This window comes from Morus notabilis, unplaced genomic scaffold, assembly GCF_000414095.1.
Source record: "Morus notabilis unplaced genomic scaffold, ASM41409v2 Scaffold418, whole genome shotgun sequence".
In the NCBI taxonomy this organism is placed as follows: domain Eukaryota; kingdom Viridiplantae; phylum Streptophyta; class Magnoliopsida; order Rosales; family Moraceae; genus Morus; species Morus notabilis.
Window position 1 is genome coordinate 134,931 of NW_010358034.1, and position 27,303 is coordinate 162,233.

Genomic DNA, 27,303 nt, shown 5'->3' on the forward strand with positions numbered 1-27,303 from the left:
GGGTTTCCTTTCCGTGCAAATCCGTAACACCAATCTGCTTCTGCAATTAAACTGAGTTTTATTTTCTTGATTTCAATTCATTTTCATTCCATGAATTACAGGAAATCTGAGTTTGTAGCAATTAACACTATCTTTGTACGATATGTGATAGTTGGCCCTCGGAAAATCTCACTTCGAACTTTTTTTTCTTTTTTAAAAAAATATATATAATTTTGCTGAAGTCTTGTATGAGTTTTGACAGGGAAGTACAAATTGATCATAAATCACAAGACTCTCGCCTTGATAGAGTGATTTGACATGAAAGAAGTCCTATATATCATTATTGAATCATTTAAGCACTAGTGGGACCTTAATTATGTGGTTTGCAATCTGTTCTGATATTTTATATTTAGCCTTTCCATGTATGGATTGATGTATCCACGGCTTTTCATAATTTGCTTAATCCCTTTACAAGCAGAAGGGATTCTTCAAAATGACCTTTTTTCGCTGTAGTTTTTCATATTTTTACAGAATTCATAACATTTACAATTCATAGCATTATCTTTTCCTACATATTGCTAGCAATACAGGACTATGTACCTCCATTCAATCTGAATGTGCATATTGTGTACTAGTGAGTAGAATATTAAACAAAATAAGTGAACTCTCAACACCATAAAAAGCCATACCAATGAAACATATTACCACCAAAAGAAAAAATTAAAACAATAACTTTTTTTCCCCCCCTGGGGTCGGAAAATCACTGTCTTTGCATACACAAGGCATTCAAATTTCCCTGTTGTTGAGTCACTCCTTGGAGTCTAGCCAACCTGCATGATTGTCTCACCACCAACGAATAAATTGAAGGGTTTTCCCATGGGATCATTCCAAAATCATCGTTGTACTCTTCCATTCCTTCAACCAGAAACTGCCAGATGAAAGCGCCAGCACCTGCCCCGCCTTTCTTTGCAGATTTGTAAATTAAGTCGTAAATGGTTATGTAATATTTGTCTCGCTGAGATGGTTCGAAGTCCTTGTTGAGGTTTGACAGTCCAAATTCGGTGAACATGACTGGCTTCATCAGCTCTTTGTCACCATCTTCAATGTGAGACCGCACCCACTTGGAGAGATATTTCAGATTGTCTTCAAATGCTAGACCATGAAACCTACCAAAATTAAAAGGGTGAAGTGAATTAGGCTAGATGAATTCTCAAGAAAATACATGGCACCAGTTTGATAAGAGAATAAAATTCCACATTTGCATTAACCATACATCAGGCAAGGCTTACCAATGGTCAGGATATATGTGAACCGATGCAAAGTCAATGTACGGAATCTGGGAGTTACGGATAAAATCCGCTCCTAGACGGGAGGCCCACTCTTCAGGGTTCACGGTCAACCTTTTAGGGCTTTTTGGACCATAAAATCCTTCTAGACCAATAGTCAGTAGATGACGCTTGTCTATTGATTTCACAAACGCAGACATTTCTTCCAGCCAATCCTACAGTTGCAATATAACTAATTAATACTGTTATCTTTCTATTATGGTGTTTTATTTTTCTTTTTCCATTTTTTTTAAAATACCTTAATCATACTTAAAACAACAAATGAACCTGTGACTGACAAAGAAAATACTACGTTGTTAGAACAAATAACTTCTCAGCCAAGAAAAAACACAACAGGGAAAGGACTCAAACGCAGAAGAGCTTTCTCTTGTCGATAAAGTCTTGATTTCAGCTAAAGTTGCAGTATTTTGAGAAGGAATGCTATAGTAACCAAAAAAGAGGACTTCCTCATATAATATGACTTTTCTTCAAAGACAAGCCACGACCAACTAATATAGGTAGTCCTAGCTTACATCTCGAATTCACCAAGAAACATAAAGTTCACAGGTTTTATGTTGGTCAGAGCAGGAAAGAGATATTACACTAGTAATACTTGAACGATAAAAACGCTTCGAGAAGTCATATTTTTAAGCAACTTGAAACATCAAAATGTTTCCATCACTTATTCTTCTTTTTAATTAACGCTTGTAAGGCAGCAGGTACAAGAATAAACAACATACTTGAAGAGTGTCGCCTGAAGCATCTGTGATGCAACGAGGTTCGTTGATCAACTCCCATCCAAATATGGTCGAATCATCTTTGTATCTAACGCCGGTGATGGTATTCTTTCTTGTCAGGATAGTCTGGAGAGAGAGAGAGAGATAAAAAATAACAAAAAAAAAAGTGATTAACAACTTCAAATTATAGTAGCAACTAAATATAATTTCCAGAAATATTCTTGAGATGCACTTTATAGTGTACGACCAAAGAATACTAAGTATAAAAATAAGTTTATAGCTACTAGATTGTGGGCCTCCAAAGAAAAAACGTAAACAAATAAATAAGTAAGTAGATTCTAAGGAACTAAAGGAATAAAAACATTTACAGTTTTCTGTAAGTTAAACCAACAGGGAACAATATTACATGCTCGTCAAGCAGTAGTTGGGAACATTAGTCGCTTCATTGGGTTTCAACAGTTTCAAGAAATAAACTTGAGGGACTAATTCCTTAATGTTGATTACAGTCCCTAGTTTCCACTGCCCTATAGTCTCTAGTCAATTCGTTAAGAGTAATAGTTGTTAGCGTTTTATTTGATTTGTCAGAAGAGGGAAAAAGAGGGTGGGAAAAAGATATTCCAAACACTATCCTTGTTTACTTATGATCATAGAGACACCACTTTCTGTTGTTATTAGGATTAGTTTAGCTGGTAATGGAGTTTCTTATTCAATTTCACGATGCCTCCAACAGTGCTACACAATCAAATTGCTTGTATTTTAACAGATTTTCGTACTTGTTCTACAAGATCAACCTGGGTAAGAGTTCTAGTACCTTATGTTGTGCAAGGCAATCATAAAAAGTCTACATGAAAAAACCAGGTAAAATGAAGAGTGTAGGTATCACATGAGCCATCAAGATATTTAGATTTAGCTGAATAGTGCATCAAAGAAATATACAGGTTTTCCCTTTTGAATGAAATTCAGATGTTTCAGATGTACCAATGATGTGCTAAAAAGCATTTGAAAGTTATTCAGCAATATTGGATTCATAGTGAGCTCATATTCTGATCATAAATAATGTCTCAAAAAAGGCTCCAAAGATAGCTCGTGTCATTCTTAAAATCTAGAGTTATAACTATAAGTACCTTGACGTAATTCTTGAAATAGTCGCGGATAGATGGATCAAAGAAGAAGGAATCATTGGAAGCGCTTAAAGCAAGGCCTTCTTCCCATGCCCACTTGACATACTGAGTCTTCCCACCATATGCTTGCAAGTTATTTACTAAGCTAAGAAGCAGCCTGATACCATGCCGTCGCGCTTCTGCGATGACATAATCCAATGCCTGCCAACCAATCAAGTCGGTTTAGTCCATTAGTAAATGACTCAATTCTCTAAACGTGAACAAAGTGAGCTTCAGAACTAATTCCAAAACACCCTGCTTAAGGAGAGGGGAAAGTAAAAATATACTTAAATGAAATCCTAGTTAGTAATTTTGGGCAACGGCCATCCTTAGCAAACTATTTATGGCTGTAGATCATGTTCCAAAGAAGCATTAAAACCAACAGAACTCCAAAACCACTCTTCCAAATTGTTATTAATGAGAACAACTAAATATAGTGCAGACTATTGATACTGAGATCAGAAAAAACTGAAAACGAACAGATTTTTTTAGTGTGCCACTAGGGTCCATTTGCATCATTTGCCTTCTTAGAAAATGACTCCAATGCTTCTAGTCACTCTAATAAACCATGATTATCTCCCAAGTCAACCAAGAGATCAGCATCCACGAATCAGAAAACAGAAAAAAAGTGACAAAATTTCCTTTTTCATGAGCTAATGAAAAACAAGATTAATTAAGTTTTTCACAAATGAAACAAAACCCAGAAGCAGATCATCCATAAAGTTCCCAAATACCTGGAAAACTCGCTCGTTGAAGACACCAGGGGAAACCTGGAGGGCATTGTAAGTGCCATCATTAAAGGCCCAAGTCCGACAAACGGTGAGACCCATTTTGGATCCGGCTTGAAGCATTGCCCCGACCCGACTTCTGCTATAATCATTCACGGCGTGATCCATCAACCAGTAAGAATTCCACCCATTAATGTAAAAGGGTTTTCCATTCACCATGAATTTGGTTCCATTCCTCTCCACAAAATCCATTTCCGGTCCTTTGCCGAGACTCAGGTTGACCTTAACATCACCGAATGACAAGTAGATGAACGCCATACACGAGGCGAATCCAAGGATTGGGTAAAACAGCCCATTCCCAGCCACCATTTTCTTCCTAGACATGAAACTTGGGGGTGAAAAAATAAAATAAAATCAAAACTTGGAGGCAGTTTAGGACACCCTTTTGGCTGTATTTCAAAGAGCACTTGAAATCAGCAATGCCCAGAAGCTAATTTGAAGGAATTTTTTTGATGTAACTGCCAGATCCCCTTTCGGGAAAGAGTAAAAGAGGAAACCTAACAAAATGCCAAAAACCCCATAATTAAGCTCAAAAGTTCCCCACACACATATGCAAAAATGCATCCAAAAATGTATCTTTGTGAGAGTAATAAAGAGAGAGAGGTTAAAGATGGATTTTTTTTTATTATTATTTTTTTAATCCTGGTTGGTGTTCTGTTCTGGAAAATGGGAAGTTTTTATAACGGGGAAAAATGAACAGAGGAAGGGAAGTATGTGCAGCAGCAATGAGATAGGATTAGTCAATGTGAAAGGGAAATAAAGAGAATAGAAGAGATGAGAAGAAAGCAAACCTAACTTGTTGCTTGGTTTCTCTTTTCTCTTCTTTGAAAGTGGTCAAAAACTTGAGGAGGAAATGAAAATTATGTGACAGTAAAAAGGAAAAGACCTTGGTGGTGGTGGGTGTGTGGTGGAATGTTGGTATCATCAGCCTGTTGGTTAATCAGATCTGCTGACTACTTCTTGATTCCGTAGTCTTTCTTTCCACTTAGCTTGCTTGTATTTAGCAAGTTTTCCAAATTTTTTTTCCACCCCTAATATTTGTGAGAAACAAGTCTGTTTACCACCCATGGCCCATGTGTCGTGTGTGATGTCTCTCTAGTCACCAAATAAATTAATTCAGAAAAAATGAGAAATTGGGTAGGAGAAAATTGAATAAAAAAAATTATATTATATTTTTGTGGCCTAAGGTGTCAGTTATCATCTAGAGACATAGAGTAATATCAGTGGGACTTTCTTTGTTTAATCTTTTTTATTTAGCCATTTGGTTTGAACAAGAGTCACAGAGAGAGATATTCAGCAGTGATAGATCTTAAATTCTACCCATGTGGGAGCCGATGCAGCCCCTTCTTTATTAAGTACTTGTTTTCTCTGTTTTTTTATCCCTCTTTTCTTTCCTGTTAGTTTGTACTTTTTATCTATGTTTCTAGGAAATTTTGGTCTTCATTACAATCACTGGCTACTGTCTCCTGACATTGAAAATAATGTACTCATTTGCAACAAGGAGTCCAATTCAACCGATGTCGGTTCACAGATTTATCATTAAATTTTACAATGCAAAGTTCAATTGGTAAATAATCTTTATCAAATTTGTAAGGCCGTTTATTTCGTTAATTCGAGTTTAAAATTCGAGTTGAGATGTGACTTTATGTGAGAGCTTTTTACTGTAGCAAAAAAGTTAGATGTGATTATTTGTGAGAACTTTTTACTGTAAAAAAACTCGAATTCTAAACTCGAATTAACGAAATGAACGGGACCTAGTAATTATATATCGCAAACTTTAAATTCACAAGTATTCAAGTCTGTAACGAATAATATATCGTAAACTTCAAATTAATAAGTAATCATATCAAATCCGTAAGCTTATTCCTTAATGCAAGAAATTCATCTTCCAGCTTAATGAAAGTTCCCTTTAGTAAATTAGTATATAGATGCCAATAAGGTAATTGCATTTTTTATATACTCTATGCGAGATTTTTTAGTATGCTTTGCGTCCTCATAGATTAAGTATTTTTAACTGTTAAATTTACGTATTTTTTAATTTTTATGTGATTTTATATAAATTTTATAGATAAAAATTTATTCTGCATTCCTGAGAATGTCTAAAGAAAAACCCCTTTTCTTATTGTCGGCCAAACTTGGTAATTTTGTTGGTTTTCTTTTTTCTTGCCTGGTAATCAAAGCATATTTGGCCAATATTTGGGAAGGAAAAAGAAAAACGCCAAAAATTCTTTTAGTTGGCCAATGTTCATTCCTCCGAATTTAGGTAAGACACTTATCTCCCATATATTTGTAGTCTAATGTCGAAAATCCCGCAATTTAATAAAGAGTATCAAATCTTAATCATTTATTGGACTGATTTTCATGTATTATTAGCTCAACAGAGAAGCCAATATTCCTGATCTGTCATCACAACTAGTTTGGTGATACAACCAAAACTTTCACAAAAAATTGTATTAGTTCTATTCTCATATAACTTTTTTTTTTTCTTGGGAAACAAACAGAAGGGATGATCTAGCAGAATCAGAAGAAAACAAGTGTTACCAATAATGAACAGGGAATTGGGGTCACTATGTTGAGAGACTAAGAGGGTTATTTGGTCATTTTCTTACTGAAAAGAAATTATTATGTGGAGAGAGGAGGATCACCAACTATCAAGACCAAGAGTTGCCAAGTCGTCATCATCAGCTTCTCCATGAAATAAGTAAATAAATAAATAATTACAACCAAAAAATTAATGAAGTATAGAGATCATGAACTCTTTTTTTGTCAAAGAAAACATCATCAAATTGTAAAGATGTATGACTTTGTTTATTTTGTTCTTTAAACATTGTACCATAGTTCTTCCTCAACAAATTTAAACACTATATCAGTCGTCAAACATGCTTGTATCTTACATTTATTGCAGCATGAACACTTTACCAGATTATTAAAGTAAATTGATTACTTGGTTAATAATGTACATTTTCTTTCTCTTTGGTAATCTAATTATCCAATTGGGAGAAATATTATCAGAAAAATGAGAAGGGAATTTGTCGGGCAGGAGGGGATAAGAAGGAGAATTCAGTGTACAATTATCTTATTGGAAAAAAAATCTAGTATCAGATGTAGTAGTTTGGAGTCTTTTTCAAGGCAAAAAAGGACAATAGATGCTCTGTTGCTCACTTGGGAAGTCACTGTCTAACTCAAGGAAAGTAATACATGGGTCTCTCGAGAAAAAGGAATTACAAAATACTGAAGTTCAAGGAAGAATAACTGAATCACTTTTCTATCCTTTGTTTTTTTCGTTTTTCATACTTTATAGAGTGTCCTATATGTATGGTTTCGACATTTATATGAATATGTATGGATACCCAATAAAAAATGATGTAGATCTAACCAGAACAAAACCATATTGGTATTTTTTTATTTTTTTGCCCTTTTAAGCAAAATATAAAATTGAAGAGCAAGTGAGTTACAATTATTTTCCTCCTCCTCTTCCAAATCAAAACAAAAGGATCAATGATGCTTAGCTTTTGTCGCCCCCTTCTTTTTTGAGATGGAATGATGCTTAGCTTTTCACACATGTATATGCATATATGTAGACGTACGTGTCTATATATTTTTAGTAGCTTGTTAAAAAGTGGGTGCTAATTGCAGGACTTTACCCTTTGAATGTGATTGTACACCTTCTGCCATTTGTAGTATTTTACACAATTAATAGTTGATGATTTCGATTTGAATGATGATTATCTTAAGAGTGAATAATTTTGATTTGAAAGATTATTATCTTATCTTCATCATCTAATTACCACACTTTCAGAGAAGACTTGATGTATATCTATGGAAGTGCAATAATGTACCAAGAACCAATCAAACTCAAGAGTATCTTTCATACCTCTCCTTTGTAATTACTACTCAATACAATTCTTTCTCAAGTGCAATTATCATACTTTCAAAATTTAAGAATCTTGCATTTAAAAACTTTCTCCATTGACAAAAAAGAAAAAAAGGAAAAAAGATGATTAGGGAAAAGTTTAAAACTTTGCATAATACAACTAAGTGGAGATGGTACCAAGAAAGAGCGGGAGTCGTGTCTTCTTCCCCTATCCTATACCTACTTCTCTTTTACCCTTCATATCTACACCCATATTGTAATTTAAGGCATTGTTGGGATTGAGATTAGGAAATTTTTACTGGAGGAGCTATCCGTATCTCTCTCTCTAAAAAGAAAAATGATTCACATTAGAGTTATGGTACTATGATTTCTCTTTTTTCTAAGTTCAGGTTAAATTTCAAAATTATATATTACAATCTTATATGTAATCAGCGTGAAGCGAGGAGCTTTTTTACCTAGTCTTGCTCTCGATTTAGGAGTTAAGTTTAGCCTTCACGCTTGCCACACCCTAATATGATATCTTCATATCAGTTTTATTTAAAGCGGATATTAATGAGTAAGAATGTCATTCTTGATTATGGCGTAAGTCATATGATAATTTAAAAAAAAAAATCACACTTACATCTAATGAGATGGAGAATCTTATATTAGAATAGCTTATAATTCATGATTCTAGAATTTCAGAATATTCCATCAAATTTGTATATACGAATTCTGATATAATGTTTAACTCACTATTATTAGTATATCTTACTATAAAAACCTATTATTAGACATGCTTTACAATATATGAATTATTCATACTATAAATTATTTACAACTGAACACAGTACAACTTATTACGTTATGCAAACACCCAAAAGAAAAATCACCTTGGGGAGAATTTGAGCATTCTAACATTTAAGGGATATTAAATAAATTAAGCGTTGAATTCCAATGAAATTAGGGATTGTGATTCCGTACAATGCGTTGCAACGTATACTTGAAAAGGACTTCTTGTTGTTGCTTCAAGCCTTCAACTCTAATACTACTGGTATCGCCATGTAAGTCATCGTTGACCATTGGGGCCCACTTTTAGCTAACGGCTGTTGAAGAACCCTCTCTAATTGCCTCACTAAGCATAGATTTGTAGATTAATGTCACGGGGAAAATTGGAAATGTTCATGTTTATAACGGTTATTATTGATTAGGGCTGTCGTTTGTTTTTGCAGTTAAATTAAACATTACCCACTTCTTATTGCTGACCAAAGGAAAATAAATAAATAAATAAAAATAAACGTAAAAAGTCTAAGAGAAAACAAAAGAAAACTGCCAGTTGGTTTCTAACCAAATAAAATTACTTATAAAAATATAAATTTGGAATTCTTTTTTTTTTTTTTTTTTGAATTTGGGGATGAGTGATTTGAATTTTACAATTTGTTAGAGATGGATGTGAATACCTGCAACACAGAATTCCAGTATTACATAAACCTCATTTTGTGTCAAATTTTTCACAAGGTGGAGTAGCAACTTATTGGATTGTGAACTCAAAGTATTATAACCAAAAAAATTTATTATTCTTTGAACCATACAATTATCACTAATGAAATGAAAAGCTTAAAATAACTGTTGCAATTCGAACAAATTAAGCAACTTTACTTTCTCACCTTTTTATGATGATGATAAGCCATTAATCCAAAATAATATGATATGATTCATATCAGCTCAAAAATATACGCCATTAATCCAAAATCATATGATATGATTCATATCAGCTCAAAAATGGAAAACCACAAACACCATCATCGTCAAATCGTCATAGAGAAATAAAGAAAAAAAAAAACAAAAACAAAAACAAAAGAGGAAAAAAAATATAAGGTGGGGGAGGAAGAGGCAAGGCATGAAGAAATTCCATAAAACATCAATCATCAATCTGTTACAGTGGAGTTTTTAAGCTGAACGACAACCAACCAACAAATGACAAAACAAATATTGTATGTGTGAGAGAACAATACATCAAAGTTTTGTTGAAAGAAAACTTGAAGAAATTGTACAAAAACACAAGTATTTCTCCAAGATGTAAATAGCCAAGATGAAAAGGAGTTGATGTAATCAAATCTAAATGTTGCAGACGATTAATCAAGTATGATCAAAGCATGCAATCGATTAACTGTAACTGGGGCCAAATATAAAGCTTGAAAAAAGGAAAGAAAATCTAAGACCAAGTAGGAGAATATATAAATTGTGGCAAGTTTTATGACAGGGAATGCTTTTTATCCTACCGTACTGCTATTTTAAGTGTGGAGTTGAACTTTTTAACGGTTAAATCAATAAGTATTCGTGTTACAAATTTGAGGTGCGCAACCAAAAACTGCTTCCAGTTGCGGATCTAGCCGTTGAAAAATCATTCCAACGATTAAAAACATAATATCTACCTGAATGAAACAGAACTAAGATAAGACTTGATTCCATTATTTGGTTAAATATCCCATACAAAAGCTTAATATTTTGCGGTTTGAAGAGAGAAAATGAGCAAGGGAAAGATATTTACTTTTTGATAATATAAACTGTTCAATCTGTCTAGCTCAAAAATCAAAATGGTGTCTAAACGTATCAAGAACAAAGGATTCCTACAATACCATTGCAAAGATTTTTCTGAATTTTTTAACAACCAAAATTCCATGTCGTTGGTGCCAACGTAATCTCTACAAAGAATGGTTAAGCTAGTCAATAAATCCAAGTCCACTCCTATCTTAAGACATTGATAATGTCCTTTCAAAATAAATAAAAAACATTGATAATGTTGCCACTAACTAACATATCCCAAAACCAGATATTTTCCATTTTCCAAACAACTCCCCAGTTTTATGCACCATCTAACCACAGACAAGCCGAGTTTTTTTTTTTTTTTTTTTTTTTTTTTTTTTTTTTTTTTTTTTTAAATTATTAACTATAAACTCAAAAGGGTCCAATCCTATCTGATAATATCACACATCTAAGCAGTGAATGAGTGAACTCGTTAGTTTGAAAAAAAAGGAATAAATTAGAAACATTTCCTGTCCCAGAATTTACACACATTGAGGAGCTTTACCAATTCTAATCCTCATCCAAAACTCAAAATCCAAAAAAAAAAAAAAAAAAAAGAAGAAGAGGAATTGTACCCAGTCAGTTATGAATTATCAGCCTCAATATTATTCTTCCTAACAAGAGCAAAGTATCCCAAAACGGCACAAACAGCAGCCACAACGTTGCCTTCCTTCAACAAAATCTTCAACACAAACCCAACAATCTCTCTCGTAATCTTCCTTCCCTCGACGACCAAGTCCCTCCTGGGCTTCCCGAAGAAGGCCAAGAGCACGACAATGGCGATCCACGTCACCAGTGTCGCCGGCACCACCACCGCCAGAGCCGCCACCATCGACACGACCCCGAACACCGCTCCGAGAAGCACGGACGCGTAAAGAGCGGGCCAACCGGAAGTTGACGACGATGATTTCGATTGCAGATTGTACCAAGAAAGTATGGATTTGAGAAAATTCCAAGAGGAGGTTAGGATTATTGCGTATACTAGGACAAATATGCATAGCCATGTTCTCCTTTTGCTCATGACTCTTAGGAATAGCGTGTACGATGAAGGTGTTCTTTCTTGTTCTTCTTCCAGGTTATCCGCCATGGAAAAAGCTTCACTTTTTTTTGTGGGTTTGATTTTGGGTTTTCTTTTGATCGCTCTAGATTTTTGGAGGAAAAAGGATTGAAGATTTCTACTTTGTGTTGCTCTGCTCTATTGGCTTTGTTTTTGTTTTTGGGTTGGTGGGATTTCTGAATTCTGGGTTTTGTGTGTTGTTGGTGTCGGTGATTTTCCTTCACCTTTCTCAGAGCTGTGCGTAAGTAATGTGTCTGAGTTCCTCAGAACAGACGATGGGAAAGTAAACATTAGGGGCCCGTTTGATTTTAAGAACGTAAAAAAAGCAAATGAGCACCACTACAGAACAAGATTAGTGGTGACCACTTGAATTGGAATAGCACGCGCACTTGCAGAGCGTGACACATTCAATCCATCACTTCACTTTTCTCTCTTTTTCTCTGTCTTTTTCTTTTTCCTTTTTTATTTTTTCTTTTCTTTTTTAAGTTAGCGTAATAAGTGGATTTATTTTGGACTGGGGTTCTTTGTCCCATACTCTAATGAACATTAAAAATTAAAGAAAATAACTTAAACTTACCAATTTCGTATTGTCTTCCTTTATTCATTATGGTCAGGTGCAATTCTTACTACAATCTCAGAGGAAATTTTTAAGGACCTAGCCTTCTTTTAATGAAATTCAGTTTCATTTAAAAATAATAATAATAAATGATCTAAATCCATTTACTTTAAGATTTAATGAAATTATAGAGCAATGCTATTCATTATGGTTCTAATCATAATTATAGATGTAGATGAAAAAAACAGAATATCCTTACACCACTAGTGTTTAAAAAAATTAGCCTATATATATACTGCTAATATTTCAATAACATAACTTGTTATACCTTCATACATTAGCTCTTATGCTATAAAACAAATTTTATATTCTTACCTCTAACTAATTAAAAAACAACGGTCCTATCACGTAACTTATGAACAAATTCACAATTAACTGCATCATAAAGTTTAGAATTCTAATCCCACTCCTTCATGATATTTTTGAAATTTCTTAGTTAGGGCCGATTTCTAACTTTTTATGATATACATTTAACGCCTTAAAATAAAACTTTTCGCTTTTGTTTAGAACCAAAACTCTCCTTTCTTGGGTTATTTTTATTATTATTATTATTATTTTTTTTTTTTGCGAGACATCTTTTCCTAAGCTCGAAGTGTGTAGTGACGCGTCATCAGGTGTGTAATGGCCGGGTGTTTTAGATGTATTTGTCTTGACTCTTGGGCATAAGCCCATGTCCTTTGTTTGAGACTGGAGAATGACAGTTGAGTTCTCTCTTCAGCCTCAGCTTTTTTCTCGCTGTTTTTGGGCCTTTCTCAGCTTTGGTCATGTGCAAGGCAACGAAGAAGTCATCAAGACCCAAAGGCAACGTTTGGGCAATTCAGGATCAGGAGTGTGTACTTTTTAGCCTTTTTACTACTTTTGGTGATTCCAATGGCCATGGCTGACAAGTCTCTTTAAACTTTACAACTTGCAGATTCTGACAATTCTTAGCCCGCAATATATTCCTTTCCTTTCTTGCCCTCCACCCATATTTTTCTTTCCTTTCTTCTCTACTATGTCATTAACCGGTAAAAGAAAGAAACCGAATATGGAAAAGTATTGAGCAGATTTTACCACATATCAATGTCAAAGAAACTTTTTTCTTTTTCTTTTTTTTTTTTTTTTTGAAAAAACAAGAACATTAATATTATAGTTTAAAGAAACTTTTTTGAACGGTTATATTTATATTATAGTTTAAAGAAACTTTTTTTTAGGACTAAAAAAAATAAATTATTAATAATTTTTTTTTTCAATATTTATATAAGAAATTATTTATTTTACATATTTTGTTAATCTATGCTGTGTGTATAAGAAATTCTATAGTTTGGAGCCTATCTGATCTAAGGCAAAGTTTTGTGAATGAAATAGGGTAAATATAGGCATCATTCTAGAATAATGAACCTGTCAATCTATTCAAAGACCACCAAAATCTGCAGGAAAAAAGATTATTGCAGTTTAATGAATATCCAGGGAAAAAACGCATTAAACTTTATATTGCAGATTTAACTTTGATATTACCTGACCGGGAAGCTTATGCAGGACTAAACCCAAGGGGGAGAACAATTAGTACGGAGGCCATAAATTTCTACTTTTCTGCATGAAAAAGCAAGAAGCTGCTGAGAGGAGATCATAATTCAGCATCATGGTTGTTCAACTAGTTCTCAATAGTGACCAATCAAAACATCATGATTCATATCATGATAAACCAACATAAGAAAGAGAAACAAACAAAGTAAGTACTTTAAATTCGAGTACAAAGTTCTTTCGAACAAAAACTATGTGATAGTTTGATGTTGCATGTCTTTAGTTCTTACTGTGAAATCTTAGAGACATCACGCTCTGAATTCTGTCAGGAATTAGAAGTCCTAATTCCTATTAATTGGCAAAAAATGAGAAGAACAAGTAAATTTATCGTGGTTCATTCTCAATGAGAGCTGCTATATAAGTCCAGTTAACACGAATTATAATCTAGAGGAAGTACAAGGTACAATTTCACTCAAAATATATCAATGAGATTGCATGTAACACATCCTTTCAACAAATGCCGTTTCAACAACCCCTATTCATATGTTGTCCCTACCACAAAAGTAAAGAAAGGACGCAACATTTTCACAGGGAAACATAATCTGAAATCTATTAGAACATGTTAAACATCAATATATTACGTGATACAAATTCTGAACAATGACTTTACGTTAAGTTCAATCATACTTTTCTCTCCAAGAATACACAAGAAAGAAAACCCACGAAAGGGCCAAGACCAAATCCCCAATAACCTGTTTAGGCCAATCCCAAGCCAAAACCTCGAGCCTCCTCTCGAAGTAGACCCTCCAAAGCGCCATTGAAACGTGAAGAAGAACACAACCTTTGGCGAAAAAGCTCTGAAACTCCTTCTCGTTTGCAAAGGCCACCATGAACAAGAAGAACCCAATGACGAAAAGAAGCATACCCGCGAAGGAATTAGATGTTTGGATCAACAACTGGTCGTGTGGCGTTGATCCCGAGAGTTTCCGGGCCGTTTCGACGCCGTGACCGAAGACGGAAATCTCCTTGAGGTAGAACATTATCAGCGATCCACAAGTTAACGAAATTAAAGAGTGAAGGATACAAATAATGGAGAACATAGACAAAGATCCCATTTATAATTTACAAAATCAAGAGATTCAGAAATTAATCAGACCTCCTTTTTTACAATGTGGGTCATTACAATCTTACCAACCCAGATGAATTCATTGATCGACGAGCAAAACCCATCTTTTTTTTTTTCCAATCGGCCTTGGTGGATCAAGAATTCGAAATTATAGATCGGGGTAAGATAACCTTGAGATTTGCGAAGAGACAAAAGAACAAAGACCCATGAGATTGCGAATTTCGATGAAGGATGAAAAGAGAATCTGATCTGGAATTGGGAATGGCGAGTGGAAGCCAAAATCTAAGGCGACCAGTCGGAGTTGTTGTATTTGGCTTATTGAAGTGCGTGCATGAAGGTTGGATTTGGCGGTTTTTTTTTTTTGTGATTTGGTGGGTTTGACAGGCAGCCCGATGGGGCTCATGGTTGTAAAGCAACTAAACGACATCTCATGTTTATTGCAAACGAACGAACGACTGTAAAAACGACATCTCGTGTTAGGAAAAGCGAACGATGTAGAAACGTTGTCGTATCATATTCGTGTCGTTAAAATAAACGTAATCATCAGTTTTTTTTTTTTTTTTTTTTTTTTAATAACTCGCGGGAAATCGCATGTCGTCTTGTCAAAAAGACCAAAACGATAAACATAAACAATGTAACGAGTCAAACGATTAGTCTTTTGAATTAAACACGAGGGGTGTGTTTGATCGGGGGAATGGAAAAGAATGAAAAAGAATCAAAATTTATTTTTATGTTTAGTTGGTTTTAAAAAAAGAAATGACAATTTAGAATGACTTTTTCATTAAATAAGTGAATCATCATTTCTTTTTTATATGAGAAAAATGACTATTCCAAACTTTTTTAATTTTCTTTTTCATTATTACTCTTAAATATTATAATATTTATATTATAATTAATATTATATTATAATAATTTATATTATAATGTAATTATATCTTATAACATATAATATAATATATTATAATTATATACGTATATTATAATAATATCATATTTAATGGAAACTCCATACTGCTGCACTTAAATTAAATAGGAGAGTTGACCGAGTAGTTGCAACGATTCAGCTAAATGTTAATTCAAAGACTTGTAATCTGCGGCATTGTCAGGTTCATCATCTAAGTTATACAACAAAAGCAAAAATCAAAGTTCCACCCACATCACACCGTAAATACCGACTGCCGAACTTGAATCCTAGCCATTTCCAAGGATTTCTTTGCAGCATTTATTTCCATTTCTCTTTCCTCGTGCAGCCTCTTTGCTGTTTCTGCTTCCTGCAATTTCTTTTCTAATTCCAGGATGTCCTTTGAAATCTTTCTTGATCTAGTCTTCAGCTCTGCATTCTCTTTCTCGAAATGCCTCAACTGATCCTCAACTTGAAGTAGCATTTTCTTCAAGCGTGAAGCCTCTTCCCCAAGTGACTTCAGCCGCTTATCAGAGGCCGTAACTGCATCCTCTGTCTCAGCCTGCATTCTTGATAACTTGTCAAAGTTAGCTCTTATAATTATATATATAATATTAGTTATTAAATAATTATATTAATATATATGATATTAGTTATATTAGCATTAGGGTAATTTTGTTAATATGAAAATATTCATATTTCATTTCATTGCATTTGTAACAGAAGAACAAAACAAATGAATCATTTTTCTTTTTTATTTTATTCTATTACCATTTTTATTTCTATTCTCATTATTATTCTTCCACTGTAAACCAAACGGTGTAATTTTTTTGGGGAAACAGACAACATGTAGATTATAGTTTATAGATTTTAGATTATTGCTTTATCTTACAGCGATAACAACGTTAAACTGTGCTTTCTTTTATTATTTATTTCTTGAATAAATTCTTCGTCCATTTATTGATAGAGAAATCATGCTTCCTAGGAAATTAATTAACATGTCGTCTACTCGTCACGTCTTTTATATTTTAGATCATGGCAAGTGGCAACGATTTCAGACGGAAAAAAAAAAAAAAAAAAAAGACGTGTCGAGTGTTGCCGTTTTATTAACAGAAATCCTTTGAAAAAAAACAAGTCCGTCTTTCAGGCTTAAATAAACGACAACGAACTAGAGAATATAGGTGGGATTTAACGTCGTTTTTCAACTCAAGCGACAGTAAATGTTTAGGATTGAGTGATATCATCTTATGATAAACAATGTGTCTCTTTCGTTGGACATATAATTTTCAATTAAAATGATATATACTAAAAGGCAAATGTCGTTTTTCATGAACGCCAAACAGTAGATTGTTTTCCTAATTTCCTTACACTATATCTCGCTTGAACTAATTCCTATCAAATATTTCACCTGTAATTTATGGCATTTTTCAACGTAAACAGCTATAGATATTACAACTAGAAGATTCAAATATTTTATTATCTAAAATAATAGTAATACAATTTACATATAGCTAACTACTTCGAAGCAAGTACCTTAGACAAAATTTCAAGCAAAAGAAAGAAGAAATCCTTACGCAATAGCCTATTTTGTGTGAACACCCCAAAACTTTTTGAATTTGGCAATTTAACTCCTAATTTTTTTTCCTAGCAATTAACCTTTAGAACTTTTAATTTTTGACACTGTCAGTCATTGTTGATCAAATTCGTAAAATTTTGATGATTTTTTGTGCTAGATTTACAAGTGGCAGTCTAAGAAGTGCATTGATGATATTTTTATTTGGTATTAATAAAATTTCATTTTAAAATTTAGATTAAAATTTAAGTTATAATTAAATTAAGTTCAAGTTTTCAAATGTATTTATATTGAAACTAGACAAAAATGTACATCAATGCCCTTATTAAGCTATTATTTGTAAATTAGGTGCAAAAAAGGGTCAAAATTTTAATAAATTTGAGCAACAAGGATTAAAAGTGTCAAAAACTATAAATTCGGGATGTTGATTGCCAGTAAAAAAAAAACGGAAATAGTAGAAAATAGGTCAATATGAAAAGCTTAAGGAAGTATATAGGCCAACTTTTAGTTATAGAAATTAATAGGCCATAACTTGTCAAGTTATGGTTCATAACCAGATAAGTTATGGACAAACTTGTCAAGTTATGATTCATAGCCAGACAAATTATGGACAAAAACTGTGATTTATGGATAATAACTTGTCAAGTTATGGTTCATAACCAGACAAGTTATGAACAAAAACAGTAATTTAGCATATTTATTAACTTGTGTAAACTATTGGCCTATTAATTTTAATTCATCTCAAGTTTTGATCTATTTCCCTCTTTCTCACTTAAAAAAAATTAGAGACTAAATTGCTAAATTTAAAAAATTCATACACTGTTGGTACAAAATAGCCTACGCAATATATATACGTAAACATACTATAAACAGGTATACATACGTGTGCAGTGCGTTAGACACGCTTTCTTCGTTTAAACTAAATCTAATGACTATAGTATGAAACACATTAAGAAATTCACTATGATTGTCATTACTCCTAGTTTATTCATTTCCGTAACAAGGTTATGGAAACACAAAATTGTCAAACTTTTCCTTTTTCCTTTTCTAGAAAATTCTCTTTTTCTACAATATATATATATATATATATATTGCTAATTAAGGAAATTATTACTTTCAAGTCAATAAACTCTTGTTGACTGCTAATACGAAGAGCTTGCTTGAGTTGTTTCTTATGTCACTTATATGTATATGAAAATGAAAATTCTCCTTCTAGAAAAAGTTAGTCAGTTATAAATAAAAATAAAATAAAAAAAATCACACCCCATCATGATCGGCAACAGACTATTGACCTTGACCAATGACCATTATCGAAACCGCAATTTAATACTTTTTTTTTTTTTTTTGAAGGTGTAATCTTTTATACTTTCATATACACTTTGCTTAAAAATTTTAGGAGAAAAAAATAATAAAGAAAACCAAAATTTGTAAAATTTACTTGACTTGTATACTTTCAAACCACATTATTGTATCCAATAAATTAAACACGAAACCAATAAAATGAATAAATTGATACAAGTAAGTTGAGTTTTAATATCCTTCTTTAGGAATGCATGGGCAACATTTACGTTTATTAGAGATGTGATCATTAGGTAGTGAGACTAATGCCAGCAAAGAGCGACACACCAATTATGAGGACGAATTTTATGGATATTGATTAACCATTTCATGGGTTGGTCACAAATCAAATGTTAGCATTATGTGTTGCCTGATTTCTGTTTATCTTTATTATTTTAGTCTTTTTGCCTTTCTTAGGTTGGATTGTATAGCTGCTCTTGATGTGTTTGGTCATGAAGATTTTTCTACAGAAATTGCAGTAAATATCATTTTCTTATACTTATTTGAAGTAAATAACGGGTTTCGAAATATTTTGAAGTAATGGTACATAATTTATTTACCCTTAGTAAATAAATTATTTATTTCAATAATACTTATTTATCAGTAAATATATTATTTAATTTGAATATTTTAAAATATATTATTTACTTCAAATAAGTTTTTTAAAAATGCTGCTTTTCACTTTCTCCCTTTTTTTAGCTATTTGATCAAAGCTTCCTCTTAATTATTGTCATTTGCATGTTGAAAAACACTCACATTATACAATTAGCTTGAAATTGTTTTTTTTTTGTTTTTAGAAACAATCAGTACTCCAGTGGTATAGACAGTGTTAATAATAATGCACTCAGCTCCGTTGCCGCCTTCTCATCGGTCCCACAAGAATATGCCACGTGAATATAAAATTCTAACATATCGGAAAATTTTTCACAAAAATATCAAAATTTTGAACTTAAAAGTAGAAATCCGAGCCTTGACGTCCTTGGATGGCTAGGTTTCACTTTCATCTATGCCCTCTAGTTAGTACATCGGGGTTACCTTGAACAATTTCTCCGACAAACTTCTCCACCTCTTCTTTCTTCAAGTTCATCAACTTCTCATTAAAAAACAATGTTTGTTGTTATTATATATATATATATATATATATATAAAACAATGTTTGTTGTTGAATTTTATTAATACAATATATTCTTTTTGGAAGGTTTAAAAAGGACAATGAGAGAAGACAAACGTGAGTTGCCTCACGTGATAATTAATATGTTACTATTAATTTTTTTTTGCATTTTGTTTCAATATGCGGTTTCACATTGAGAAGATAAAAGAATTAATTATCAACTAAATCACACATATTTTTTTTCAACATGTATTTGAAATCTAAAGGTATAGATTGCTATACTCTTTGATGCCCTTAAAACACAAGTTACAAGCTATAGAAGTATTAATCTATAGAGAAGAGGTAGTAAATAGTAGATTTTTAAAATTAAATTAAATAAATAGTAGATTTTAAAATTATTTAAAGTAAATAACAGTTACACGTGGTAAATAAATAACTTAGCATGTAAAGATTCATTTACAACTAGTAAAAATATTTTTTCTTGTAAATATTTTTTTTTACGATTGATAAAAAGATTTATTCTCTACGTAAATAAAGATTTTTTAAGATTTTTTACTAATCATAAATAAATCATTTACACAATAAATGATTCATTTACCACGTATACAGCTATTTATTTCAAACAATTTTAAAATATAATTTATTTAATTTCATTTTAAAAATATACTATTTACTATAATTTTCCTAACCTTATACCGACATATAAAAGCAAAATGGATTTTTTAGTGGCGCTAATGATTAGTGTTTTCTTAAACTTTTTACGTTCTTTCTTTTTTTCTCTGTCTTCTTTTTTTTTCCTTCTCTTTTTTACATTCTTACCTTTTATTCATATAAATATATATTTTTCTTAAATTTTCTATTTAAACAATTTTTTCTCATACATATCCATGTCCATATTTTTAAAAATCATGTCCACCTAATAAAATATTTCGTAAGTGGGTTTTTTTTGTTTTGTTTTTTTTTTTAATTTTAATTTTTCTTTTCCTCTCTTTTCTTTTTTTGTCTTTTTTTATTTTTTATTCTATTATACATTTTTTTATTTCTTCAAATGATTAGGGTGTGTTTATTTGCACAACTCAAGTCATAACTTGATAGTGTATGTGAGAGAAAAACACTATAATAAAAAAGTTAAATTTGAATTTATATGAAATAAAATATTGTAGTAATATAATTTAAGTTATGACTTAAATGAAATGAATAAATCCTTAATAAATATATTTTTCATTCTTATATACATATTTAGAATCTCTCAACTAGTAAAAAAAGAAAGGAAAGAAGAATGCCCCTAATCATAATAATTATGAAAATCACCAACGCGTGGAAGTGAGAGTTGTAATGCAACTCATTCATTATTCTCAATCAATAACTATTTAACTTCACTTTGGAATTTTTAGGAAAAAAGAACAAAATTGGCTGGCAAGTGAAGCAATCCAGTTTCAATATAGTAGTGCAAAGATTGATTAGAAACCACTCGAGTTAAAAATTGAATTAATGATGCAAATTATTGACATTCATATTAAGTTTTTTTTTCTTTTGGTACTTTGTTTTAAAATTGTTTTTGAATAAAAAGGTTTGGTTTTTTTTTTTTTTCATAAAAGGGGTTAATGCTTTTTTTATTTTCTTTCTTGAAATAAAAGGGGTTAATGGCTTGATGAAGCATTGAAATGTCAAACAGAACCCAACAACCTTCATTGAACAAAAGAACCAACTCCAACTGTTTAGTCAGGGAAAAGAGGAGGAGAGAGAAAGGTGGAGTTACTGTTTCAGTTCAGAGAAATAATAAGAAGGGATAAAAAAATAAAATATTTATATTGACTGAGCAAATAGCCGGCAAAAAAGCCGTCCCAAATTAACAAATAAAACATTATAATCCAAAAAAAAAAGAAATAAAATTATCTTTTGAATACGCGTTGAACGATCAAACCAAACCAAACCAAGCCACTCAGCTTTCTCTTTCTTGGTAATTAAGCCTCATCAGCATCAGACTTTCCTTTCTCAATTCCCAGTCCTCGATTACTTATCTGGGCTTTTCGAGAAATTCTGGTTTCTAAAGTCCCTGATCATGAAAAACAAGGCAAAGGAATTTCTGGGTTTCATTCTTTTTTGCATAATAACATACGGGGACAATTGAATTTGGCGAATTTGGAACTGGGTATGTTTGAATTTGTCAAAATACTATCTTCATTTTTTCTGGGTTCATGCTCTATTTTGAGGTATTTACAGTAAGTGGTGATGTTGAAGTTGGGGAATTTATGTGTATGTTTTTGTATTTGAATCTTGAGATTTCAAGAATTGTGTAATCTGTGAATTGGATATAAGGTAGAGCATGAATTCTTTGAGTGGCTATTGGTTGCTTATCAATTGGTGAGTTTCCCTTTAATGGAATTGAGGAAAGGAGAAGTTTAGGGGAAGTTTGGGATTGGTTTTGGGTACTGATCATTTTTATTTGTTTATTTTTTAATTTTTTTGCTTGTGAAAAGGGGTTTTAAACCTTTGGTGGGTATATCAATTTGTAGTGAAATATGGGTTGTGCGTGTTCAAAGACTTCTGCTGTTGAAGACAGTAGGGCAAGTCCCAGGAAGAGATCATCCTCTTCAAGTAAACATTACTCAGAGCTGAAGGTCTCAAGACACAATTCTTCAAGAAGAGAAGAAGGGGTTAGGATAAAAGAGAGATTGGATGGCGGTGATGTGAAAGTCATGTTGATCGATAAGAAAGCCAATGGTTCAAGGAGAAGTTATGGGGATCACGAGACCGAGAGAAAAAAGGCGGAGAAGGCTGAAGTTATTGTCCCTAATCATCCAGGTTTCGGAAGAATTCCGAAGGCTACTCAAGGAGAACAGGTTGCTGCAGGGTGGCCGGGGTGGCTATCCGCGGCGGCACCCGAAGCTATCAAAGGATGGTTGCCACGGCGTGCTGATACTTTCGAGAAGTTGAATAAAGTATGTTCAATTTGCCTTTATCTTGTAGTTAACTAATGCTATTATCTAGGAACCAGTAAATCAAATGTGTATAAAATTAAGATGTCAAAAGAATGATTAACATATGCTTGCTAATCTGCCTGTGGACCTTTCTATTTTTCTGTTTGTTTTATGAATTGTTGTGACAAGCAGAGAGGTGAAAGTAGAGCAAGTAAATTGGCATAGACTAAAGCTTTTCTTATGGTTCCGTAGAATGTCGTTCATTATTTAGTATATTCAATTCAATATTCTCATATCTCGCTTTTGACATGTGATGGCATGGCTTTTTTGCAGATTGGCCAAGGAACTTATAGTAATGTTTATAAGGCTCGTGATGTCCTCAACAATAAATTTGTTGCTTTGAAGAAAGTACGGTTTGATAATCTTGACCTTGAGAGCGTCAAGTTTATGTCAAGGGAAATCCTCGTTCTTCGACGGCTTGATCACCCTAATATAATCAAGTTGGAAGGGTTGATCACTTCTCGTACCTCTTGCAGTTTATATCTGATTTTTGAGTACATGGAACATGATCTTACAGGCCTTGCATCACGCCCGGGAATAAAATTCACTGAGCCACAGGTACTTGTATTGATAGAATTCTGTTTGTTCTAGAGTACTCTTTTTATGGTTATTTAGTAAAACATATACATTAGCAGTGCGGAATATGGGATTTTCTCTCTTTTGCAGTTAACTAAAATACATGTTTCATGTTTGCTTTTTTGCTTTACTGCCTATTATCTAATTTTGCACTTTCTTTTATTCAGGTCAAATGTTACATGCAGCAACTTCTAAGTGGACTTGATCATTGCCATAGTCACGGTGTTCTGCACCGTGACATAAAGGGTTCAAATCTTCTCGTTGACAATAATGGCATATTGAAAATTGCGGATTTTGGTTTGGCAAGTTTTTATGATCCTCATCATAGTGTTCCATTGACGAGTCGGGTGGTTACTCTTTGGTATAGACCCCCAGAACTTCTACTCGGAGCCTCTCATTATGGGGTTGCTGTGGATTTATGGAGTAGCGGTTGCATTCTGGGAGAATTATATGCTGGCAAGCCAATCTTGCCTGGAAAAACAGAGGTGAAGTTAGGAATTCATTTTTCAGCGTCAGATGCTTTGTTCATGTGAAATCCACTGAAGATTTTTTCTATTTTTAGTACAGATAAAGACACTTCTTAAAAAATTATAGATGGTGCCTATAAGTTATGTACTTTATGTTTCAGGTTGAGCAGCTTCATAAAATCTTTAAGCTCTGTGGCTCACCATCCGATGAATATTGGAGTAAATTGCACTTACGGCGCTCAATAGTGATGAAGCCTCCACAACCTTATAGACGATGTGTCGCGGAGACATTCAAAGAATTTCCTGCTCCTGCTGTGCAGCTTATGGAGACCTTACTTGCCGTAGATCCTGCCAATCGAGGAACTGCAGCTTTCGCTGTTAAGAGTGAGGTATGCAGTCTCTCAGAAAAATATAAAAAGTATTAATTTTACTATCTTATTGAGATTTTTTTTTAAGGTTTGCAGGGCACCTCTAACATGTTTCAGCACTTCATCCTTTTTTTTTTTCTCTTTTAAAGAACATCAACAAAAATGCATTGCCCTTTGTGAGGAAAGCAGAATAAAATACGGGATTATCTTGGCTTGCTTTTATTTGTTAACTACAAAAGTGCACGTCTTTTTGTGAATGTTCATTGGTAATAAATGCATTGGTTATGGGGAATGTAATATATAGTGATTATGTCAGGAAAAGAAAAAGAATCAGAAAGGTTTAGTCAGTATTTTGAGATTAACATGAATTATTGGGTGAATCATTAATTGTTCTAATTATGGATATTCTTTGATAGTTCTTCACGACGAAACCTCTTGCTTGTGATCCTTCAAGTTTGCCCAAGTATCCTCCCAGCAAGGAGATCGATGCGAAATTCCGAGAGGAAGAAGCTAGAAGGTACGTGTAAGATGCATGTATAATTTGGTACTGGTTCTGAAAAGAATGGTTGCTCAAGTTGTGCTAAGTAGCTTCCAATTCAGCTTCTAGTGTGTGACCATTACTTACTAATCTGTCTTTCTGACACCTCTATTTGGGTCGGACGGTGTCATTCTTGTTGTTTCCAAGTTAATATTTTTTATTACTCTTACAGGCAAGGAACACTTGGTGGAAGGGCACACAAGGTTGACCTGGAAAGGAGAGGACAAAGAGAAGCTCAGGCAATTCAAGCACCGAATACTAATGCTGCGGTAATCATGTCTCTCTTAGTTTTGCATAAAATACATTTAAATTTTAATATTAATAATACCTACAATATCTTGCCTCAAACCATTGCATTTGTGCATCATACCACATTGCATTTGGAAAGTTTCTCAATCTTGATGTGCTTGTATGAATTGCAGAGAAGACAAGACTATTATGGCACAAATAGCCATAGCGAAATTTTCAACCGTCGTAGGGAGGAAAAATCTGTTTCTGGTTTTCTGGTTGATCCAACCAAACAATTGCGTGCTGTTAAAGACTCGAGAAAAGATTCGGGAGATGATCTCAATCGGAAGGTCTCACTTTCAGGACCACTAGTTCATGGGCCTGGACGCAGAAGATCCGGGAGAGAATGCGATAATGATCCTCTTGTGGCTTCAACCAGAGCCAACTTGTCTAAATTATCTGGTTTAGTTGCAGCTAGGACGGTGTCCTCCGACGATCAGCAAGAGAACCCTGATCCTCCACATCCGGGAACAGTGAGTGACTTAGGAAGATTCCGGGGCTCAATGAATGAAGCGGAGTCTGCAAGAATGCAGGACCGAAAACATCGCTCGAAGAAAGTTGAATATTCTCGCCCACCAGCTGATGAAACACCTTGTACCAAAGAATCAAGTCTGGTTAGTATCGTCTTTCTTCGTTCCATTATGTGACTTGGATGTTGCTTTTGGCAAAGCATAATTTTCACCACCATTCATTCTTTACTATTTTTTGGATTTAAAGCAATCTTTGATACTCTTTTTATTTTTATTTATTTATTTATTTTTAAATAATACAAAACTAACTAATCTTTACATACTTTTCAGTTTGCTCTGCATTTCATTGTAAGATTATTGTGTTGTTTCTTCCTTTCCACATGGTGGCTTTATAATTTCTTACATGTTTTTTTTTTCTTTCCCAATACACGCTTGAGAAGATCTTAAAATACAAATATTTAGTGCATATTTTCAATTAGCTTCTGTGAAAACTCACATGTTGTCAATCGTTTGTTATGGACCAAGTTTTCTAATGCACGTGTTCACAACGTTCTTCTTCTTCAGCATGGTCATGGCCCCAAGACAAACAAAATTTATGTCTCTGGCCCATTGCTTGTCTCATCGAACAGCGTCGATCAGATGCTTAAGGAGCATGATCGCCGGATCCAAGAATTTGCTCGACGAACACGACTCGACAAAACAAAACCCGGGGCACAGGGAGCCGCAAATCCAACATCTGCTTCTAATCATGTAGCTGGATAGCTATTATTCAATCCAAATATTTTCCTTTTATCACTTACTACAGTTCTTGTGGAGATAGTTATATAGCTCAAATGGTGGGTAGATAGAGATAGAGATGGAGAAAGAGTGAGAGTTCTAAGCTCTCCCCTTGTATTATTTGTGTGATTGTTCCATGTATAGGTAGAGATCTAGCGTAAAATATTAGAGTGCGAATTCTGTAGGAAGCCATAATCCATTGTATTCTGGCATGCCATAATTCAATTGATAAAAATAGCAAGAAAAAAAGAGCAAAATTTATTTTTAGACTGATGATAATTTCACCATATCTTTGTCAAATTTTTCATTTTCCCCTTTTTTTTTGGAACTTATATATGGTGAGGGATTGTAATGTACTTTTTAATTACAGGTGAGAACTGTTATTTTAACCGTTAAATTAAGGATTTTAACGGTCTTATCTACGAGTGTACATTAAAATTTGCATCACGCGACATAGAATTGTTACAGTCACAATTCAGACTGTCGAAAAATTAATCTAACAGTTAAATAGTGTCACCTACACGTTGTCGTCGGCCTATGGAATAGTTGTATTCATGGATGGCGTCCAAATTGCCTGCTTATGTATCATCTTAATGGCTCTACCTTACCTAGTCACGTTGATCAAAATTGAATTCCAAGCAGCTTTTCCATTTCAGCTTCCAGCAACAAAAAGGAAAACTTTAAGGGTCGGTTTGGTAACGTTTTGAAAATAATTTTATTTTCAATACAAAAAAAAAAATTAAGATTGTTTTGAGAATCATTCTGAGATCGATTTTAAAATTATGTTTGGTTACTTTTTTAAGATATTATTTTGAGTATAATAAAAAAATAAAATCTTATTTGGTTATAATTATTAATTAATATATTATAATATTATTGATAAATATTAGAAAATAAAAATAGAAAAGAGAAAATAACTTTCAATTGTTTTTTAATTCCTTTACAAAAATCATTTTCACAATTGATTTTTTATTTTCGTTTTTATTTTAAAAATATTTACTAAATAAAGACGTTTTGAAAACTGTTTTTATTTTTATACCTCAAAAAATATATAAAAATGTTTTAAAAATAAATAAAAATTAATTCTATACACACCTTAAATATCTATTTGACTGTTCGGTTCACGCGAATCAAAAGTCAAAGAGGATATTTGGATGAGTGACCATATCGACATCACAAAACGCC

The 27,303-nt window shown here is 33.1% G+C and overlaps 4 protein-coding genes across 5 annotated transcripts; 1 reads left to right on the forward strand and 3 right to left on the reverse strand.

The window, feature by feature from the left end:
* Positions 1–625: 625 nt before the first annotated feature.
* LOC21388280 (mannan endo-1,4-beta-mannosidase 2) lies at positions 626–4,953 on the reverse strand. The gene is made up of 6 exons (XM_010091251.2): positions 4,781–4,953; positions 3,936–4,305; positions 3,166–3,363; positions 2,045–2,167; positions 1,269–1,480; positions 626–1,145 (listed from the first exon to the last, which is right to left on the reverse strand). Exons 1-6 carry the CDS (start codon positions 4,912–4,914, stop codon positions 740–742), a joined length of 1,443 nt encoding a protein of 480 aa, XP_010089553.2. The 5' UTR covers positions 4,915–4,953; the 3' UTR covers positions 626–739.
* A 5,995-nt stretch (positions 4,954–10,948) lies between these two features.
* On the reverse strand, positions 10,949–11,845 carry LOC21388281. The gene has a single exon (XM_010091252.2). The coding sequence runs from the start codon at positions 11,513–11,515 to the stop codon at positions 11,012–11,014; it is 504 nt and encodes a 167-aa protein (XP_010089554.1). The 5' UTR covers positions 11,516–11,845; the 3' UTR covers positions 10,949–11,011.
* Positions 11,846–14,207: 2,362 nt separating this feature from the next.
* Positions 14,208–15,087, reverse strand: LOC21388282. Its single transcript, XM_010091253.2, has one exon. The coding sequence runs from the start codon at positions 14,717–14,719 to the stop codon at positions 14,282–14,284; it is 438 nt and encodes a 145-aa protein (XP_010089555.2). The 5' UTR covers positions 14,720–15,087; the 3' UTR covers positions 14,208–14,281.
* Positions 15,088–21,547: 6,460 nt separating this feature from the next.
* LOC21388284 (probable serine/threonine-protein kinase At1g54610) lies at positions 21,548–26,389 on the forward strand. Of its 2 annotated transcripts, XM_024177345.1 has the most exons (9): positions 21,548–21,805; positions 22,170–22,595; positions 22,908–23,192; positions 23,378–23,695; positions 23,839–24,066; positions 24,462–24,562; positions 24,756–24,852; positions 25,006–25,485; positions 25,906–26,389. In XM_024177345.1, exons 2-9 carry the CDS (start codon positions 22,176–22,178, stop codon positions 26,101–26,103), a joined length of 2,127 nt encoding a protein of 708 aa, XP_024033113.1. In that variant the 5' UTR covers positions 21,548–21,805; positions 22,170–22,175; the 3' UTR covers positions 26,104–26,389. The 2 variants fall into 2 exon arrangements, with proteins under 2 accessions (XP_024033113.1, XP_010089557.1); XM_010091255.2 differs by having other exon boundaries at positions 21,548–22,595.
* The last annotated feature ends 914 nt before the right edge of the window (positions 26,390–27,303 follow it).

Excerpts from the sequence above, each read along its gene's own strand:
- LOC21388280 (XM_010091251.2), bottom strand. The coding sequence starts at position 4,914 with ATGATACCAACATTCCACCACACACCCACCACCACCAAGGTCTTTTCC. Across the intron at positions 4,306-4,780 it reads GAAACCAAGCAACAAGTTAG|GAAGAAAATGGTGGCTGGGA; the intron begins GTTTGCTTTCTT and ends TTTCATGTCTAG. Across the intron at positions 1,146-1,268 it reads CACATATATCCTGACCATTG|GTTTCATGGTCTAGCATTTG; the intron begins GTAAGCCTTGCC and ends TAATTTTGGTAG.
- LOC21388281 (XM_010091252.2), bottom strand. The coding sequence starts at position 11,515 with ATGGCGGATAACCTGGAAGAAGAACAAGAAAGAACACCTTCATCGTAC.
- LOC21388284 (XM_010091255.2), top strand. The coding sequence starts at position 22,176 with ATGGGTTGTGCGTGTTCAAAGACTTCTGCTGTTGAAGACAGTAGGGCA. Across the intron at positions 22,596-22,907 it reads CTTTCGAGAAGTTGAATAAA|ATTGGCCAAGGAACTTATAG; the intron begins GTATGTTCAATT and ends GCTTTTTTGCAG. Across the intron at positions 24,563-24,755 it reads CGAGAGGAAGAAGCTAGAAG|GCAAGGAACACTTGGTGGAA; the intron begins GTACGTGTAAGA and ends TTACTCTTACAG.
- LOC21388282 (XM_010091253.2), bottom strand. The coding sequence starts at position 14,719 with ATGGGATCTTTGTCTATGTTCTCCATTATTTGTATCCTTCACTCTTTA.